The 17,864-nt window shown below is 43.0% G+C and overlaps 1 protein-coding gene across 2 annotated transcripts; it reads left to right on the top strand.

Moving 5' to 3' along the window:
* Window positions 1-1,625: 1,625 nt before the first annotated feature.
* Window positions 1,626-17,191, top strand: CTF7 (protein). 2 transcript variants are annotated; one of them, XM_087394696.1, is made up of 7 exons: window positions 1,626-1,972; window positions 2,194-2,289; window positions 2,946-3,279; window positions 4,014-4,109; window positions 6,103-6,177; window positions 16,186-16,685; window positions 16,812-17,191. In XM_087394696.1, exons 1-7 carry the CDS (start codon window positions 1,707-1,709, stop codon window positions 16,933-16,935), a joined length of 1,491 nt encoding a protein of 496 aa, XP_087250822.1. In that variant the 5' UTR covers window positions 1,626-1,706; the 3' UTR covers window positions 16,936-17,191. The 2 variants fall into 2 exon arrangements, with proteins under 2 accessions (XP_087250822.1, XP_087250821.1); XM_087394695.1 differs by having other exon boundaries at window positions 16,159-16,685.
* The last annotated feature ends 673 nt before the right edge of the window (window positions 17,192-17,864 follow it).

Raw genomic sequence — 17,864 nt, 5'->3', positions numbered from 1 at the left:
CACCTCGCGAAGACATGATAGTTCTAGATCCTTCTTATTGCCTCTCATCACTGACCCTTGCCTTTTTAGGGCTAAGCATCTTTATTAACAAATTAATTCCGGTCCATGTAGATCCCCTATGTCAAGGGCTAGAGTTTAGGGGATTAACTGTGGGTGAGTTTTTTAATTGTGAGAGCTGATGCGAGTGTGAGTACCTTAATTGTGGGCAAGTTAATAGGAGGGAGTCTGAATTCTATTTATAAAAGTGCTATCATCAGACAGCTCAAGGTGCAAATTAGATTTCAGAGCCAACCTCGGCACTTTACATTGATCGGGAGCATCATTTTGCAGGTTGTGATGGTGATTTGGTGCTGATTCAAATGTGTGATAATGCAAGCCTTAGCCTTAAAAGAGAATTGAGCTTTTTGGGTTAAGGTTGGTTACACACTACACGGTGTACGCCATGATGTCAAGTCAAAAGGACTAATCAGAGAAAAATATTTGGCTTGGCGAGTGCGATGTGCTGACACACCACTCCCTGGACATATATTGAATGCTCTCCTCGTCCTCTTTTCCTTCAAAAGGGGGTGGAAGGGATCATAGTTGATTGTGTAGGGGTTAAGCAATCATCACACTCCTGGCAGATCATGTAAGCAATAATGGATGCCCATTGTGTTTCTCATGAGCCTACAAACTTTGGGTATGGGCTAGTGGATTGTGAGCTTAGGGTGAGCACCGTGGCTCTTTTTTGTCCTGCCCCTCGAGGGGTAGGCGTTAGTTACGATTTGCATTTCACAAAAGAGAAATTTGGTGGTATGTGTGGTCTTTTTTTCGGTGGGTCTTCGACCTTATTCAGTGTCCACTTGCTATTTTTTGGGGCGGATCTTCGACGAAATTAGTGCGATTCATTCACAGTAGCAGCGCCTCATTTGCTTCTTGCACATCCCCTTCTCTACCACCCTTGCGCTGGGCTTTCTTGAGTGTGGCCATCAAGGAGGCCCTATGAATGGGCCATGCCCTGTGAATGTAACTTGGCAAGAGCTCTATAATTTAGATGACCCATTCTCTCATGCCGAAGATGAGTTCCAGCAAGCTGTGAATTTGAAATAGCAAATGCTTTAATAGAAAGTGCAGCTGAGTGATAATCAAGGTGATAAAGCCCCTTTTGCAAAGTGCCAGTGAGAACTATGACATTGTAGGCATCTGTATCCATCAAATATCACTCTGAAACTTGAAGTGGCAATTGCTGAACTTGAAATCAAGCTGACTTAAATTCCAGGCACAAAACAAACATTTGTCAAAGTGATAGGATGGCTTGAAATGGATGCGAGTTGCACATCTCCAATTGCTTTTACAGCATAGGAAGCATTATTAGCACATGCGACAGTCCCCCCTCGAGGTGCATTAGCCAAGGAATGAAACAACTCTCTGGAAGAGGTTACATGCTTGGAAGCACCACTATCAAAATACCAAGACGGAAGGTATTTTAGATTTTGGGAAGGCCTAATGAATGATTTAGTATAATTGACCTTGTGTAATAAAAAGGATTTGGATAAACGAATTTTGGCGGGAAACTGAAAGAAGCATTTCCTCTAATATCTGTGTGTCTCTGTGTATGAAATTGCAATCCTCTTGCAAAGCTCTGCAGGCTATGGTGCTCGCCATCTTCGCTTCCCTTCCCAAGGATTTCATGAAATGTGGTTGAATCCATCCTCCTCTCCCTCCCCATGGCCTTCCGGAAAAAGCTCTCCCAGCCTTCCATCGCCTTCTACCTTTCCCCTCCTCCTCCCTCGCACCTTCTCATTCCTTCAGAACCCTCCCCACTTCCAGCATCACACTCCTCTTCGCAGCTTCCTCGCATTCAGACTCCAAATAATCCCAGTGACCCGCTGGTTTCTGCCCCTGTCGCGCAGCTGGAGCCCTTCGGATCTGACGACTCCTCAGCGCTGGAATGCACGCAAACCGATCATCGTCAAACCTTTCCGACGCATGTGTATGTATATTCCTCAGAGTACTTGATTTCGTTGCTTCTAGAGATTTGCCTTCGCAGTCCAAGTGCGGCAACCGTACGTTGGATGATGAACAATTGCGTAGAGGCAAAAAGGGAGAGGCGTGCGTTTACATGACAGCAGGCGTGGGTGAGAGCGCTTCTCGTCTTTCGTCGCAAAGGAACGATTCCATTGCTTTATAACCTGGCGCACGCATTTTTAACAGACCTGGAGCAATTGAATCCGTTGCTGACCCATTGCGGGATTCCCTAGCGACTGAGGCGCATACTCCTGTTATCACTTATCAAAGGCAGAAAAAGAGGTGGATATTCTCATCCTACTCTCACACCACGAGGACGATTAAGATTAGTTCAGTAGTCCCTTATACTATTGCCACGCTCTGGATGGAAGTACTCAAAATTATGGATATTATCGAATTGCCGCGAAATTAGTCTGATGATTATGCCTTAGAATTCTGATACGTGACTACAAGCGTATTCTTAGGAAAGCGACTGCCTTGTTTTTGTTGCTGGGCCCAAATTTCCGAACGAGCTCTCTCTAACGGGTCTTTAGGGCCTCAATCTTGTGAATATGCGAGGTTTTATGTGACTTGAAAGTAAAAATCGTATTTCGACATGTCAAAGAAGTTGTTATTTCTGAAAGATTCCATGCAAGCCGTATATCTCTTAAAGGAAGTAGCATTTCTTTTAAAGGCCTTCTAGCTTGATCTACTCATATGATTCCAAACACAAACTGTTATTTTACTCGGAAGGTACCTTTGCTTTCACATGCTTAAACAATGAAGTCCTGTTCAAAGATTCGGTGAAAATGCTTTCAACTCTTAAAACGTTGCTCTCTCAAGATATGGTGTTTTCATGGTTAAAAGATTCACCCTCCATTCACCCTAAATTCTATTAGAAAGAAGGGTAAAGCGTTGGGTAGAGTGCTGAGATTTTTTCCATTTTTCGTGATGCTCAGGAAAGAATTCATGGTTGGCGATGCCGTGGAGGCTAAAAATCAATCTCAAAAAAAGGAAACCAAAACACTATTTCTGGATGAGATACCTGAAGAGCATGTCACATCATCCTGTTTACCTGGCATTTCCTGTTACAAGAAGTGCTCCAACAGTCCCATTGTCCACAAGAATACACCTTATCGTACTCCCGTGCAGTACTTTCTCGACTTGGGCCAGTCTGATTTCTCTTACTCAACTTGCAAAACTTGCGGGCTATTCTATGCTCGTGGCCATGAGAACGATGAGAAACTACACGCTGCCTTCCATAAGACCTATCTGCATGGAATTCAGTTCAAGGTAACACACCTTATGTAACAAGTTATCTTTTCAGGTTCAATATTTCTTGTTGAACTTTATTTTAAGTCAAATTTCTTCACTAAGTGTGTGCTTTTTATTTTTTATATTTAGAATTGTGTATGCTTCAGTTTATTTCAGTTGCTGACTCAGCATGCTTAAGTGATTAAGAACTCTGAAGTGATGAAATGTCTTTCTCTAAGATGGTTGTGTTGGAATGAGGTTGTGAGGCCAGTGGTTGATGAGCTCTGCCTCTAGTACTAGCTGTCATTAAGATCGAGCCTGCCCTTTGCCTTTGGAAACGTGGATCGAAACACATCAGTCTTAGTCTACAAGTTACATGTTATAATTAGCTGATTTGGGCTCTGCAGTATGCTATGTTCTGGGGTATGCCATAGCATGTCGTTGATGACTGCAATGCTTATATTCTAATTCTTGTGACTGGACTCCCATAAAGTCAAGACCATATTTGTTTTGTTTGTGCTTATGATGCCAACGTGGGATTAAGCCAGTCTTTTCATTGAAATGTGCTCTTTTGCTTTCGTTCTGTTGAGTTGATGTTCTGATTTGTAGATAATTTGTTTTTGATTAAAACCATCTTAAATAACTACTAGGAGTCCTCTTAGTCTTGTTTCAGATGCCTAGTTTCAAAGTACAACAAGTATTCGTGTGTTCTATTTGTGCACTTTTCTAATATGAAGTTGTTGTGCTTGTTTCATGCCAATTGGAACCATCAGGGCTGGCAAAAGGAGAGGCTTATTATGGACTATGGCAAGAATGATGAACGTATCATTCTTGTGCTGCCCAATGACCCTCTTCATCATCAACTGAAGGTATGATACAGCTGATCCTGTTTCTCATCATGAATGTTTGAATTGGGCATTCTGATCAATTAAGCTTGCTGTAATCATTCATATCAATGTAACTTCTTCTGCTCCAGTATTACCCATTTGTCATGAGCATGATCTAGACCATGGACATGCTGACTACTCGGCAGCAGCAGTAGGGAACAGGTGGACAGCAGCCATGGGCCTGTCACAGGAGCACATAGCAGGGCACAGGTCCATGCAAAGCCACACAGGCTGCCATATCACATGCGGGATGCATCAGCAGCAAACAGTACCTGGCAGCTGTTGGCAGCAGCACAGGATTGTAGTGCCATGTGGCTGCCAGCTGTCAGTAGCAGCAGAGCAAGGTTTTGTTGACTGATGTGGCAGTGGCCACATCAGTGTAGTTGGCCTTTTTCAGACAGAGTCAGCCTTGTCAGTATCTTGGTTGGCCTCTTCCAGGTTGGTCCACCTGTTTTTGTCAGCCTCTTGCATTGCACAATCTGGAATGTGGGCCATGATGCAAATGCAGGCTCAATAGTAAAAGACTCATCATGTGGGGTCTTACAGCTTGAGAATGCTGGTGTTATTGAAGAGTGATGGCATCAAAAGGCCAAAGAGGCAAGGGATTGTGCTGCCCAGGAAGCCTTTGCGGGCTGCTCAAGAAGCCAAAGAAGAACTGGGCTTTGAAGTTTGAAAAAACAAGGAAGAGCTGGATGGAGCATTAGTTCTATCTCCTGTCAAAACCAAAACATCAAGGACAGTGGAGGCTATTTTACTGGCAGCCAAGTATGTGCTTTGTTGGAAACTCAACTTGTAGAGGTATGATGGTAAAACTGACCCTATAGTGCTCGAACCTAGTTTGTTTGAAAGCTACTTTTCAATTGTCAACACAGAGGACAAACAAGATTTGCATCCTTGCTTTCATGGACTTGTTAGGTGAAGTTGTCACTTACCTAGATATGGAGGTATCCAGATATGAATTTGAACGTGGTTTTCACCACCACAATATTTGGTTGTTTGGAGATGCAATTCTCCGAGCTCTTTCAAGGACCCAACACGATGGTGAGTCAATATGCCAATTGGCTATATAGGTCAAATGAAGGAAAACCAGTGTCTAAAGTAATCAGTGATCTGTGATTAGACATTTAGGGAGATGTTTGTAGTTTACATCAGGAGATTACGGCATTCTCTGTAAGCTCAAACAATATTTTAAGCTAATGAGCAAGGTCAAGGACTAGAGGCTGCCCTTACCAAGACTTTTTTGAAAGACAATAGCTCTAAGAAGCCCAGGAGTGGGAATGGCTCGCAAGCAAACAAGAAGAGTTTGATGTATTGTATTGATGTCAAGGTGTGGATTGTATAATGTGCAAGAAACATAGGAGACTGGCTTGAAAGTTTGATGCTGATCATAGTTTCAATTTGGCATATAGTTAAGATTTGTTCAAGCTTGGAGATTCTATGGCGTTTCTTTCAAGTGTGTTTGTTATAGGGTGGTGCCCCTTTCCCCTTGTGCCTTCAAGGACTTGGACTTCAAGCTTCATCTTTCAAGTTTGATGGTCGTTACAAATGAAACAATTGTTTTGTTTTGTGAGTTCATGAATGATAAATTTTAAAATTGGACAATTCAAAGTTCATTCGTTAAAGTAGAACCACAATTATAAGTCTACATGGATGATTGTATATAATATCTTGGATCTTAATGAATGTTACATTGTCTTCCAACTCGTTTTGGTTTCTTAGAGGATTTTTTGCATGAAGGCTGGGAATAATTTCCTTGGTTCCTTTTGGAATTTGTATGTAGCACTCCATTTGTTTTCTTTGAGATATCATTTTCTTCTTTCCTGATATCTTCTTAACTGCTCTTTTTCTTGGCTAATTCATTTGAAAAACTGAGGGCGGATTCTAAATTATAAATGTCAAATAGCTATTCATATTTGTGCATCTTCATGCCATCTCACATATTTGAAGTAGGATTTAACTCTTTTTATACTTTCAGGTCAAAGAGGTGGCAAAAGTTATGGAGACAGAGCTTGGTCTTGTGCCTGGGTGGTTGCTTCATAGCCAATGCAAGGTAAAATTGTCGATACATGATTACATTTGTACTTTATGTGTGAAAGTCTTCTCTATAGAGAAACCTTGTGATGTGCTAATGGTTTACTATGATACTAGCAAAGGGAGAGGGACTTGTAGACCACATGAATGCATGAATCCCACAAAAGGGTTCTTTCTCCACCCAAGTTTGGGGCATAAAGAGAGAAAATGTCAGCTTAGTCTTTTGTGTCTGAACAGTGAATTTTATGCTAACCCCGTTCTTTCCAAAAAGAGGGAAAGCTCTGCTTGTACAGCTTGCCAGTACAGCTTGCTAGCTTCTTGTTCACTCCTAGCGCCCACTTTCCCTGCATCATGATCTGTAATAAACCATACCCTTTCTCTATCCACCTTCTGTAGTTACCAATGAAGTTAGCTTTTACTTCTTGTAATCCTAGGAAATTAGGATTTAAAAATGCAGAATCTAACCATCTCTTTGGAATTGCAGGTCTAGAGTCTTTACACTAAGGAAGGAGAAAATTGTTTGGCTGTGTCCCATGGATTAACCAGATTATTTCTTTTTCTTGAAATGACTTGGGTCTTGCTTGGGAGATAGGATGGATTTATGGGATGGTTTTTTTAGTCTCTACCCTCTAGTCCGTTGAGTTCTTGAAAGCAGGCCTCTCCCCTCTATTCCTTCTTTTCTTCTCCTTCCTTTTCACCTCTATAAAAGAAGCTTCATCCTTCTGCGTATCTAGTGTCTTTCAGCCATCTCCAACTTTTCCTCAAAGGCCTGGGTATTAGAGACTACCTCAATTGAGTCATCCGTTGAACCCGAATCCATCTCGTTTTGTCGAAAGGATTCTTGTTTCAGTACCTCTATAGATGGGGTTGGATCCTCTGATCCATACTAACTACAATAGCATGAAATCATAAGACTGACTATTCTAACGCTTTCTTGTCAATGAAGGTTTCAATAGGAGCTCCATGAACTTCTCAAATTTCAATTGTGGCAATGCCTTGGTGAACATGTTTGCCAATTGATATTTAGAGAAATAATGGACATGTAAAATTACTCCCTCTTCAATTTGATGTTGACTTGAATGATAGAAAATATTGATCTACTTTGCTTTTCCATCATCTTTTGGATTCTTTGCTAAAGCAATTATATTCATGTTGTTACAAAAGATCATCGTAGCTTCTTGTTGTCTTGAAGAAATTTTACTTAGAAGCCTTTGTAGACATATTACTTCATGTGCACATTTTGATAAATCAATATATTCTCTCTCTATTGTCAACACTGCTAACCATATTCTGAGAGACGTGGCTCTGTGGTTGGACTCCAATGTCTTATCATCAAACTTGGGGTGACTTTGCAATATGCCTTGGGTGGACTGATAATCATGTTGTCGATCACGCTTGACCCTTGTGGGGTTTTACATGTGTAGCCTCTTGTATCCTTGAAGAAGGGAAAGCCATTGCATATTTTAAGTCTGAAGCAACACATAGGGTGAGCGACTTTTTCCATGAGTGCCGTCTCTTGCATCCTCTGATGTCCTCTTCTTTCTTCACTATCCTCTTCCATTTCTTCCATCCACCATGGTCTTTCCCTTCTATTGTTATGATGGCTTGCCTTGATCCCCTTTGTGCATTAAAATCTCTTGCTAGGAAGATTGCATGATCCTTTGAGTACTTGGTTATATTCTCTCCCAATTGCATGAAGGGTTCATCTCATGATACGTTACCATTTTTGTATATTAGAGATTGCGATGACACAAAATGGAATATTGACATGCCTATACTTTCTTCTTGTGTTGTGATTTCTAGCCAAATATATATTGTTTATGTGGGTCTTCTTTTATTAACTTAACTGAGTTCTCCTGTTACGCTCTAGTCGAGGTAGCGTGACCTCGGAAGAATCAGTCGACATTTCCCTTAAAGGATCTATCTTTGTAATATGTTTGTTTGCGCTTCATGTAAATGATCGGGAGGGAATTAATGTCAAGGTCCTAGGTGAGGGCTGATAGCACCAGACTAGGTAGATCTAAGGCCAAGGGCCTAGTGCAAAGATTGTGCCTAGGGGCAAAGGATTTAATGCACCTCAAGAGAGGGGTGAAATGTTGCATTAGGAAGGCCCTATATGGATGACATGTGGCATCTAGATCTATCTAGGGAATTGGGGCTTGTTGAGGCTAGAGAGAAGAGAAGAAAATTATTCACGTTGATTTTTGAACGGAACATCTCTGTCTGCTCGTTAGCCTCAGCGAGATATGGCGGGGAGGTGATTCATGGTGCTGCTCCCGTGATACGAAGTAGAGAAACGGAAAGAGTGCTTTACAATTGGTATCAGAGCCCAAGGCTACGATTAGGATGGGATTGACGAACATCACGGTGATCCTCTGACGCTGGCCTACGAACGGGCCTACGCAAGCTGGTATTGGGAGATAGAAGGTCTTCGACGTAGAGAGTGGAGCTGCCGTGACGACGGACAATAGGTCGGGAGCGTAGGTGGCGGGTCGACAGCTGATAATCCGCGAGGTGTTCCACGAACGGAAAGAGGGCTGTTGACGAACGTAGCTGGAACTCGGGAATTAGGCAGGTCTTTCGACGTTGACAGTCTGTGATCGAACGGAAAGCCTGGCACGGGAAACGTGACGTGCATGGAGAGGGACACGCAGGCGTCTAAGCTGGAGCGCAGGTTGACAAGGATCGGCGTGGGCGTGAGATGCATGTGCGTTTTTCAATGGTCACTGGATCTGGCCGTCTCCTCCGTTGACGCCAGGAATTCGTGAGCAGGGAAACCATGTGGCCCGACTAGCCCGACAGACAGAGAGAAAGAGTGCCTAACATTGGTTAATTTGTAAAGGCGCTTGATCAACGCAGAGCGCTAGTCGAACGACAAAAGATGGGCGAACGTCATCCGTCTCATCTTAACACCGTTGGGAGCGAAAAGGTGACGTAGAATAGGCTGGTGGCCCGCAGCCTGTACCTCAGCTATGACTGCAGACTGGTCGCAAGAGTGCGAGGGACTATTGGCTGGAATTGCATGGAACCAAGAGGGAGGCGACGAAACCGTTGACGACCAGGGAGCTCTCTTCGACCTCCATTACTTTCGTGTTTTTTTTCTCTCCTCGATTTAGTAGGGTGATGCACTACTTTCATAGATAGGATAACGTGAATGATCAGCATGCATGAGGCTTCAATGTTGTAGCAGGGACAGATTATGCCTGTGCATATGCCTGTGTGCTTCAGTCAGAGTCAGTTTGCAGGAATTTCTCTAGTATAGGGAAAAGCGCCATCTGAGATATATGCCTGATCAGTGTGAATGTGGGATTGCAGGAATTCCCTAGTACATTGAATTGTGTCAGCTTGTAAATACAACTTTCTAGTGGTGTTTAAAAAAAATAGAAATAAAAAAAATAAAATAAAAATAAATATCAAAACAAAACAAAACAAACCAAAACACCCATTGAACAGAATGGAAGCAGAAGAAGGAGCTTCCAGGAGGGACCTTGGTGAATCAGGAGTCTGGCCGACCCAGCAGGTGTCGCGCCCAGTAGCTCATACTTTATCTGGCAGGATTGCATTGTTGGAGGATGCCTTGCAACAGTTGTTAGCGTAGCAATTACAGGCCAATGCAGGGCAGTTCGAACTTAGGAGAGCGATACATAGTATGTCTGCCATACCTTCTCGAGAGGAGAAGGGAAAGGCTCCAATGGAACCGGAGTCCAGTGTTCATACGGTCGAGCCTAGGAAGGCTCAAGTGCCAAATATTGCCAATTACAGACCGGAAAAGTATTCTGGTCGGATGAACGACCGTAGCTCCGATGTCATTGAGACCTGGTTACACAAATGGGACGAGGCGTTCGCCATTTGTGAAATCAGAAATGACATTAAGAAGATCCGTGAGGCTACCCACATGTTTAGTGAGGCAGCGGATCGGTGGTGGATTAAACAACAAAAAGATGGTATAGCATCCACTACTTGGGAGGGGTTTAAAAGAGAGTTCAGGAAACACTTCTTACCTCCTGACAAAGCATCCCGAGCTTGGGATCAATATAGGAACCTTCGTCAGAGGAATTTATCAACGGCAGAATACACTGATAAGTTTCGAGAGAGTGTAATGAAGGTTGACGAACCCCTGCCTCAATCAATCCAAGTGAAAGATTTCATATTTGGATTGAATGATCGAATAAAAATGGACGTTCGGGCTAAGTACGCGAACACGTTAGATGATGCAATAGCTATAGCCCTGAACTATGAGGATGCCAAGGGCAGCAAGCCAAGTGGGTTTGCACAGGTCGGAACCCAGTATGGGTATCCGAAGAAATCTGGGTTTAAGAAGAAATGGACTAGTAGAGGGAGTGGTTCGCAGCCGAGTGGTCAAGCCAAGCAGGCGAGACCGGTTGAAACTCCCAAACCAAGTACCACCATTGGAGGAGTGAAGAGGAAAGTAACCCCAATGGCAGCCCGGGCTTGGTCTAAGTCTCCCTTGAACCCAGAACAAAGGGAAAAAGCGAGGAGAGAAGGCTTATGTTTTGGTTGCCTTCAGCCTCATCAGTGGAAGGATTGTCCACGTAACAAAGATCGTCGGATGGCTGAGATGGTGATCTTAGAGTGCGACGTGGAGATGGAGGGAAGTCCCAGAGCGGAAGAGATGCAGATTCAGCTAGCAGGATCTTCTCAGAGGTTAGTACCTTGTTTGTTATGTGTGTCTGTTGCTAAGCTAGTGACGAGTGCATCTGATAATATCCTATCTAAGCCCGCAGCAACGGGGTATACAGCCTTTAATGATACGGAGTTAATTAAAATGAAAGGGCAAGTGGCCAATCATGATGTCATTGTGTTGTTTGACTCGACGTTAACTCACAATGTGATTAACTCCAAGCTCGTGAAGAGGCTGAAATTAAAGACAAGTCCATCTGACTATGCGTATACAGTCAGGATGACAGATGGAAGTTCAACTGAAGTGTGGAACCAAAGGGTTACCCAGTTGGAGCTTCGGATTCAGGACTATGCTGAGAAGCTTGATTTTGAAATGACCAAGCTTGCTCATGTAGATATAGCCCTGGGTATGGCGTGGCATTCTAGGAAGAATCCAGCCATTGATTGGAAAAAGCACGTATATCAATTCAAGATGAATGATGTGCTTTATGTCTTGCGAGGTGAGAAAGATATACCTCAGGGACCGTTGGTTTCCGTGAGTTTTTATTCCTTTGCACAGCATCGGTAGAGCCGGTTGATGATTCTTCGGCTAGCACTGATGTTACGCAAAGTGGTGAGATGGCCAAGCTGGCTAATCTTATAACAGAGGAGTTCTCTGAATGTTTTAGGGATGAACTACCTTATGGATTACCTCCAGAGCGGAAAGTTCAACATAAGATTGAAATGATCCCGGGGGCAGAACCTGTAAATAGACCTCCCTATAGAATGAGTTTTACTTAAGAGGCGGAGGTGCGTAGACAAGTGGAAGAATAAAAACTCAAGTAGAGTTTTTATTCCTTTGCACAGCATCGGTAGAGCCGGTTGATGATTCTTCGGCTAGCACTGATGTTACGCAAAGTGGTGAGATGGCCAAGCTGGCTAATCTTATAACAGAGGAGTTCTTTGAATGTTTTAGGGATGAACTACCTTATGGGTTACCTCCAGAGCGGAAAGTTCAACATAAGATTGAAATGATCCCGGGGGCAGAACCTGTAAATAGACCTCCCTATAGAATGAGTTTTACTTAAGAGGCGGAGGTGCGTAGACAAGTGGAAGAATACCTTAAGTTGGGGCAGATTCAATCAAGTTTCTCATCTTTTGCTTCGCCAGTGATATTAAAGAAGAAAAAGGATGATACGTTTTGCCTCTATATAGATTACAGAGCATTGAATAATATCATTGTTAAGCACAGGTATCCGATGGCTCGGATTGATGATTTGCTAGATGCATTACATGGAGCCGTGATTTTCAGCAAGATAGATCTTAAGTGTGGCTACCATCAGATCCGGATTAGAGCCGAGGATGTGCATAAAACCGCTTTCAGAAGCAGGTTTGGTCATTATGAGTTTTTGGTAATGCCCTTCGGACTTACCAATGCTCCAGCGACCTTAGTCATGCTTATGAACGATTTACTACGTCCATGTATCGGAAAGTTTGTAGTACATTTTATTGACGATATCCTGATATTCAGTAAAAGTATTACTGAGCATCGTGAACACTTAAGAGTAGAGTTCAGTACTTTGAGGAAAGCCAGTCTTTATGTAAATAAAAAGAAAACTATATTGTGTATGGTTAGGCTTGAATATTTAGGATTCATAATTACTCCACAGGGGGTAGAAATGGATCCGAAGAAAGTGGCTGCGATACTAACTTGGCCAATCCCTCAGAGTTTGATCGCGTTGCGATCATTCTTGGGATTTGTCCAGTTTTATAGAAGGCATATCAAAGGATATTCCGGAATAGTATCGCCATTGACTGATTTGACCTCAGATAAAGTACCTTTTATTTGGGGACAGAATCAACAAGAAAGTTTTAACACCATAAAACAAGCTGTGGTCACAGGACCGGGGTTAAAAATAGTTGATCCCGAGAAACCGTTGTTCCTAGAAACCGATGCAAGTGGCATTGCGGTAGGAGCAGTCCTCCTTCAAGAGGGAAGGCCAGTAGCCTTTGAAAGCAAGAAGCTTTCTCCCTCTCAAAGGAATTGGCCAACTCATGAATTGGAGTTGTATGCTGTTATCCATGCTTTGAAAACATGGAGGCATTACTTGTATGGTTCAGAGTTTTATGTGGATGTGGATCATGATACTCTGAAACATTTTTGTAAACAGCTTGACTTGAGGGGCCGCCAAGCTAGAGCTCATGCAGGAGTTTAATTTAACGATTCGGTACCGAAGAGGAAAAGATAATAAGGTGGTTGATGCGTTGTCTCGCATTATGCACAACGTGAGTTTCACGGTATTAGAGAGTGCTCTAATGACCGAGATTAGAGAAACTCAAAAAGTGGACGAGTTTGTCCAGAGCTTATGGCCTAAGGCTCATGTGTGAAAACCCGGGGAAAATAAAAAGGATGACCTGGCATCCAGAAAAGGCCAAACTTATGCAAGATATACCATAAGGGATGGTATGCTAGTTAGAAATGGCAAGGTTGTAGTACCTAGTCAGAATGATCTTAGACAGAGAGTCATTCGACAGTGCCATGATAGCCCGTGTGCGAGACATCCAGGGGTCGAGAAGACGTATGATCTCGTGAAGGGAGATTTCTTTTGGCCAAAGATGAAAAAGCATATTCATGAATATGTGACACGGTGTTTCTCGTGTCAGGTAAGCAAGGCCGAGCGGGTGAAGCCACCCGGACTTTTACAGCCCTTGGAAATACCACTAAGTAAGTGGGAGAGCATTTCCATGGACTTTATTGTAGGGCTGCCTACAACATAGGGAGGGTATGATTCTATCCTTGTGGTGGTTGATCGTCTAACCAAGATGGCTCACTTCATTCCGACCAGAGAGTCTGTTAGTGCCCCGCAAGTGGCGGATTTGTTTATTAGACATATATTTCGTCTGCATGGATTGCTGCGTAGATCCATAGTGTCAGATTTACCGGTCATTTTTGGACAACGGTATTTGAGACACTAAGGACTGAGTTGGGAATGAGTAGTGGGGATCATCTTGAGACGGATCGTCAGACGGAGAGAGTCAACCAGACTTTAGAGGATATGTTGAGGGCATATGTGTCATTGAGGCAACATATATGGGACAAGTGGTTGCCATTGTTGGAGTTTGCCTACAATGATAGAAAACATTCCTCTACCGGGTTCAGTCCATTTGAGCTGAACTATGGTTATAGACCAGCAAATCCAACTATAGTTGGTGTACCTCAGAAAGTGCCTAGTGCCGCGAACTTTGTGGTTTAGATGCGGGAGATGCTAGCACTTGCGAGAGCTAATATCCGCCAGGCTATGGATAGAGCCAAGGTGTATGCGGATGAGAACCGGTCTATAAGAGTATTTAAGGAAGGAGAAAAAGTTTTTCTCAGAGTTCCTTCGCACTCGAAGTCGTTGACTTCAGGAGAGTGTGCTAAGTTATCACCTCGATACTGTGGGCCGTGGTTAATTCTAAGGAGAATAGGCAGTGTAGCCTATAAATTAGAATTGCCACAGGGGTGTAAGGTGCACCCGGTTTTTCATGTTTCGCGCTTAAAGAAATTTTTACATACAGGTGACTCACTAATCGAAGGTGTGGTTTTGTTTCAGGAGATAGAGGATATTGCAAGGCGCAAACCAACAAGAATCTTGGACCGAGGAACAATGCAAATACGAAATCGGAAGATATCCACGGTGTTGGTTGCATGGCATGGTCAGCCTCTATCCGAAGCTACCTGGGAATCCGTATATCAGTTGCGGAGAGTGTTCCCAGATTTTATCATCGAGGACGCTGATGTCTGAAGAGGGAAGGATTGTTACGCTCTAGTCGAGGTAGCGTGACCTCGGAAGAATCAGTCGACATTTCCCTTAAAGGATCTATCTTTGTAATATATTTGTTTGCGCTTCATGTAAATGATCGGGAGGGAATTAATGTCAAGGTCCTAGGTGAGGGCTGATAGCACCAGACTAGGTAGATCTAAGGCCAAGGGCCTAGTGCAAAGATTGTGCCTAGGGGCAAAGGATTTAATGCACCCCAAGAGAGGGGTGAAATGTTGCATTAGGAAGGCTCTATATGGATGACATGTGGCATCTAGATCTATCTAGGGAATTGGGGCTTGTTGAGGCTAGAGAGAGAAGAGGAGAAAATTATTCACGTTGATTTTTGAACGGAACATCTCTGTCTGCTCGTTAGCCTCAGCGAGATATGGTTGGGAGGTGATTCATGGTGCTGCTCCTGTGATACGAAGTAGAGAAACGGAAAGAGTGCTTTACATCTCCCCTTTCTTTGTTAAGGTAGCATGCTAGCCCCTCGAAACCTCACCCTCTTATCTCTTTTTTTGTTTTGTTCCATGGTGTCTGATCGTTCTGTCTGATCGTTCTTCATAAACTTAGCTGCGTTAGGAGATTCATAGATTATTTATTTGTCCCAAACATTCCTAATTCTAAAGATTTTATGTACAAAGATCCACTCTCTTTTGGTGTAGAAATTTATCCTCAAGAGTTTTGTGAACTTAATTGTACAGCCAGTGGAAGCTATTGTAGTTTCTTGATCTTAGCATTACTCAATATTCTTTAGGTTTAGATGTTGACGTCTATGATAAACAACAACCTAAGTATGCTATGTTGAATATCATACGAATACGTCTCATTGACTTCATCTCTGATATGGCTAAATATGGAGTGATTACTTCCCAATTCTATAGGTTTTCTTGTCTTTGCACAAGTAAGAGTGCACCTACGTCGTAGTCGTTATATCTTTGGAATTTCAGCTCAGGGTATGTTAGAAAATATCCAACAGAGGGTACGCACAGCGGAAGACTTATAGTAATGCCCAGGAGCTCACACAGTGTGCGTGTGGGGTGTGGAATCACAAACTTCTTTACTTAATGTGCGTCACATAGATTTGCAGACTCATCAATAGACAATGAACCAGCCAGATAGAGAAACCACCGAAATATTAATTTTACCTAAAGTAGCTCACAAACTGTCTTCTTTCCTTTGTTATTTCGTTTGCTCCATAAAAAATTTGAATTTGTAAGATTGGATATTCTCTATATATACGACATAGACTTTGTCAAGCAACCTTGCATTTTTGGGATTTCATTGCCCTTGTACTTCCCTGTTTCCAGGGCTTTGTCTAGTGACCATTGGCCCTCGTTCCATATTTTGTACTGAGTGTTGTTTGTGTGAGAGAGAGCTTTCAAAAACAGGTCTACTTATTTCTATTTTAACAAGGTGATGTTGAATCAACAATAGATTAGTCTACTTATTTGTATTTTAACAAGGTTGTATTGAAGCAACAGCAGATTGGGCTTAGCAATAGCTCAAAGTGGAAAGAGAGAGAGAGAGAGAGAGAGAGAGAGAGAGAGAGAATTTTGAAATGCTTCACCTCACAGGTTTACTTTTTCATATCTTTGAAAAAGGTAGTGGGATGCATCGTTGCAGAGTCAATAAAGGAGGCATACCCAGTGTTTCCAGGAAAAAGACATGTTGGAGATAGCAGTGAAAATTTTTCTTTGAAACCTACTGATGTACAGACAAACGAGAATTCCCTTTCACGGTCAAAAAGCAAGTTTGAGCATGTGACAAATTTGGGGCCATCCACTGTTCAAGAAGGTATTTGCTCGTCGCAACTGGAGGTTTGCCATTTACAGGCTGAAAGACAAACAGCACAATTGAAACAGGCTGATTCTGAGGAGGGAAACAAAACTGGTTCCAAGATTTTGGTTTTTGGAAACGTGAAGTTTGAGAGGGAAGTACTTAAAAGGTCAAAGTGCAAGAGTCGTGAGAATCCAGCAGCTTTTGAACAGGCGATCATTTGCAGTAAAAACCCAGTGCCTGCACTCTGTGGGGTTAGGGGACTTTGGGTTTCCCAAGCAGAGAGGAGGAGAGGCATAGCTACTAAACTGCTTGATGCTATGCGGTGAGGCTCATGTGGCGATGCATTAGAAAGAGAAGTTCTCTCTACTGAAACATAGTTCTCTCAGCAATTCTGCAAGTAAGATTGTAATTTCAATTCGTAGATGATCATTTGATTGTTTCTGTGCAGGACCACATTTTTCTATGGTTTTATCATGGGATTTTCTGAATGTGCATTCTCTCAACCCACACCCGATGGGAAGGCATTTGCTGCAAAGTATTTCAAAAGAGACACCTTTTTGGTCTACTCTTGACCATCAGCTATCTCCAGGATGGGATGCCTAAGATCATTCACACTCAATTCTTTTTCTCATCATTCATATTCAAGTGTAAGATATATAGCTTATGGATCTTGATGTGAGGTTGGTCCATATTATATGGGTAGCCCTTAAAAAAAATCTAGAAGCCTGCACAAAAAAATTTTAACATTGCAACCGATCCTCGGCTACTATTTTTCCTACCCTTCATTGTATCAAGAACATGACATATAAGCAACAACGTCAAAATTGCTGTTCAAGAAACACAATCATTGAATTCTTTCTATAATTTTTGTCAGACTTGCACTATATACTCTCTCCCTCTCTCTTCCCCCCCTTGTTGAGAGGGTTTGTGGCATTCGTGCAGGCCTTTGAGATGCACCTGCATTCAAAATTGAGGATGGTTCCAATTTGTAAAGATCTTGTTATGATGCTGTTGTATTTTTTTGTTGTAACTCTGCCATCTCGTGTCGGAATATAGTAGTCACCTCCACCTACGAGCCCCCAAATGAGGACATAGGGAGGACAGGTTAAGGGGTTAGAGAGGTCATGTGGTCTGAAGTTAAGAGGCCATGGGGGCTGAAGTGAGACAGATGGAAAGGGATGGCATGTGGGCAGCAGACTGGCTGCTGCATAGGCATTCGTTGGAGCTGCAATAGCAGCAACTACAGCAGGGAGCTGGTCAGCAGAAAATGCGTAAGGGCAGCAGGGACAGGTCTGCAGCAGATGCCTGGAGCAGAGGTTCAGGTGCATGGTATGAACAGCAGGTATGGCCGATTTATAGGCTGTACTGCAAGGACAGTGGGTTGAATCAGCATGCACACACATGGGTTGGCCCAGTCTGCTGGTGGGTTGGAATCTGATCCGGTCAATTGTATGGGAGGCCAGGAATCCAGAGAGTGAAGTAGCAATCAGCCTGCAGGTCT

This window comes from Dipteris shenzhenensis, chromosome 23, assembly GCF_047967505.1.
Source record: "Dipteris shenzhenensis isolate YYH24624 ecotype China chromosome 23, Dip_SZ_1.0, whole genome shotgun sequence".
NCBI lineage: Eukaryota > Viridiplantae > Streptophyta > Polypodiopsida > Gleicheniales > Dipteridaceae > Dipteris > Dipteris shenzhenensis.
This window is presented reverse-complemented; position numbering and strand designations above follow the sequence as displayed.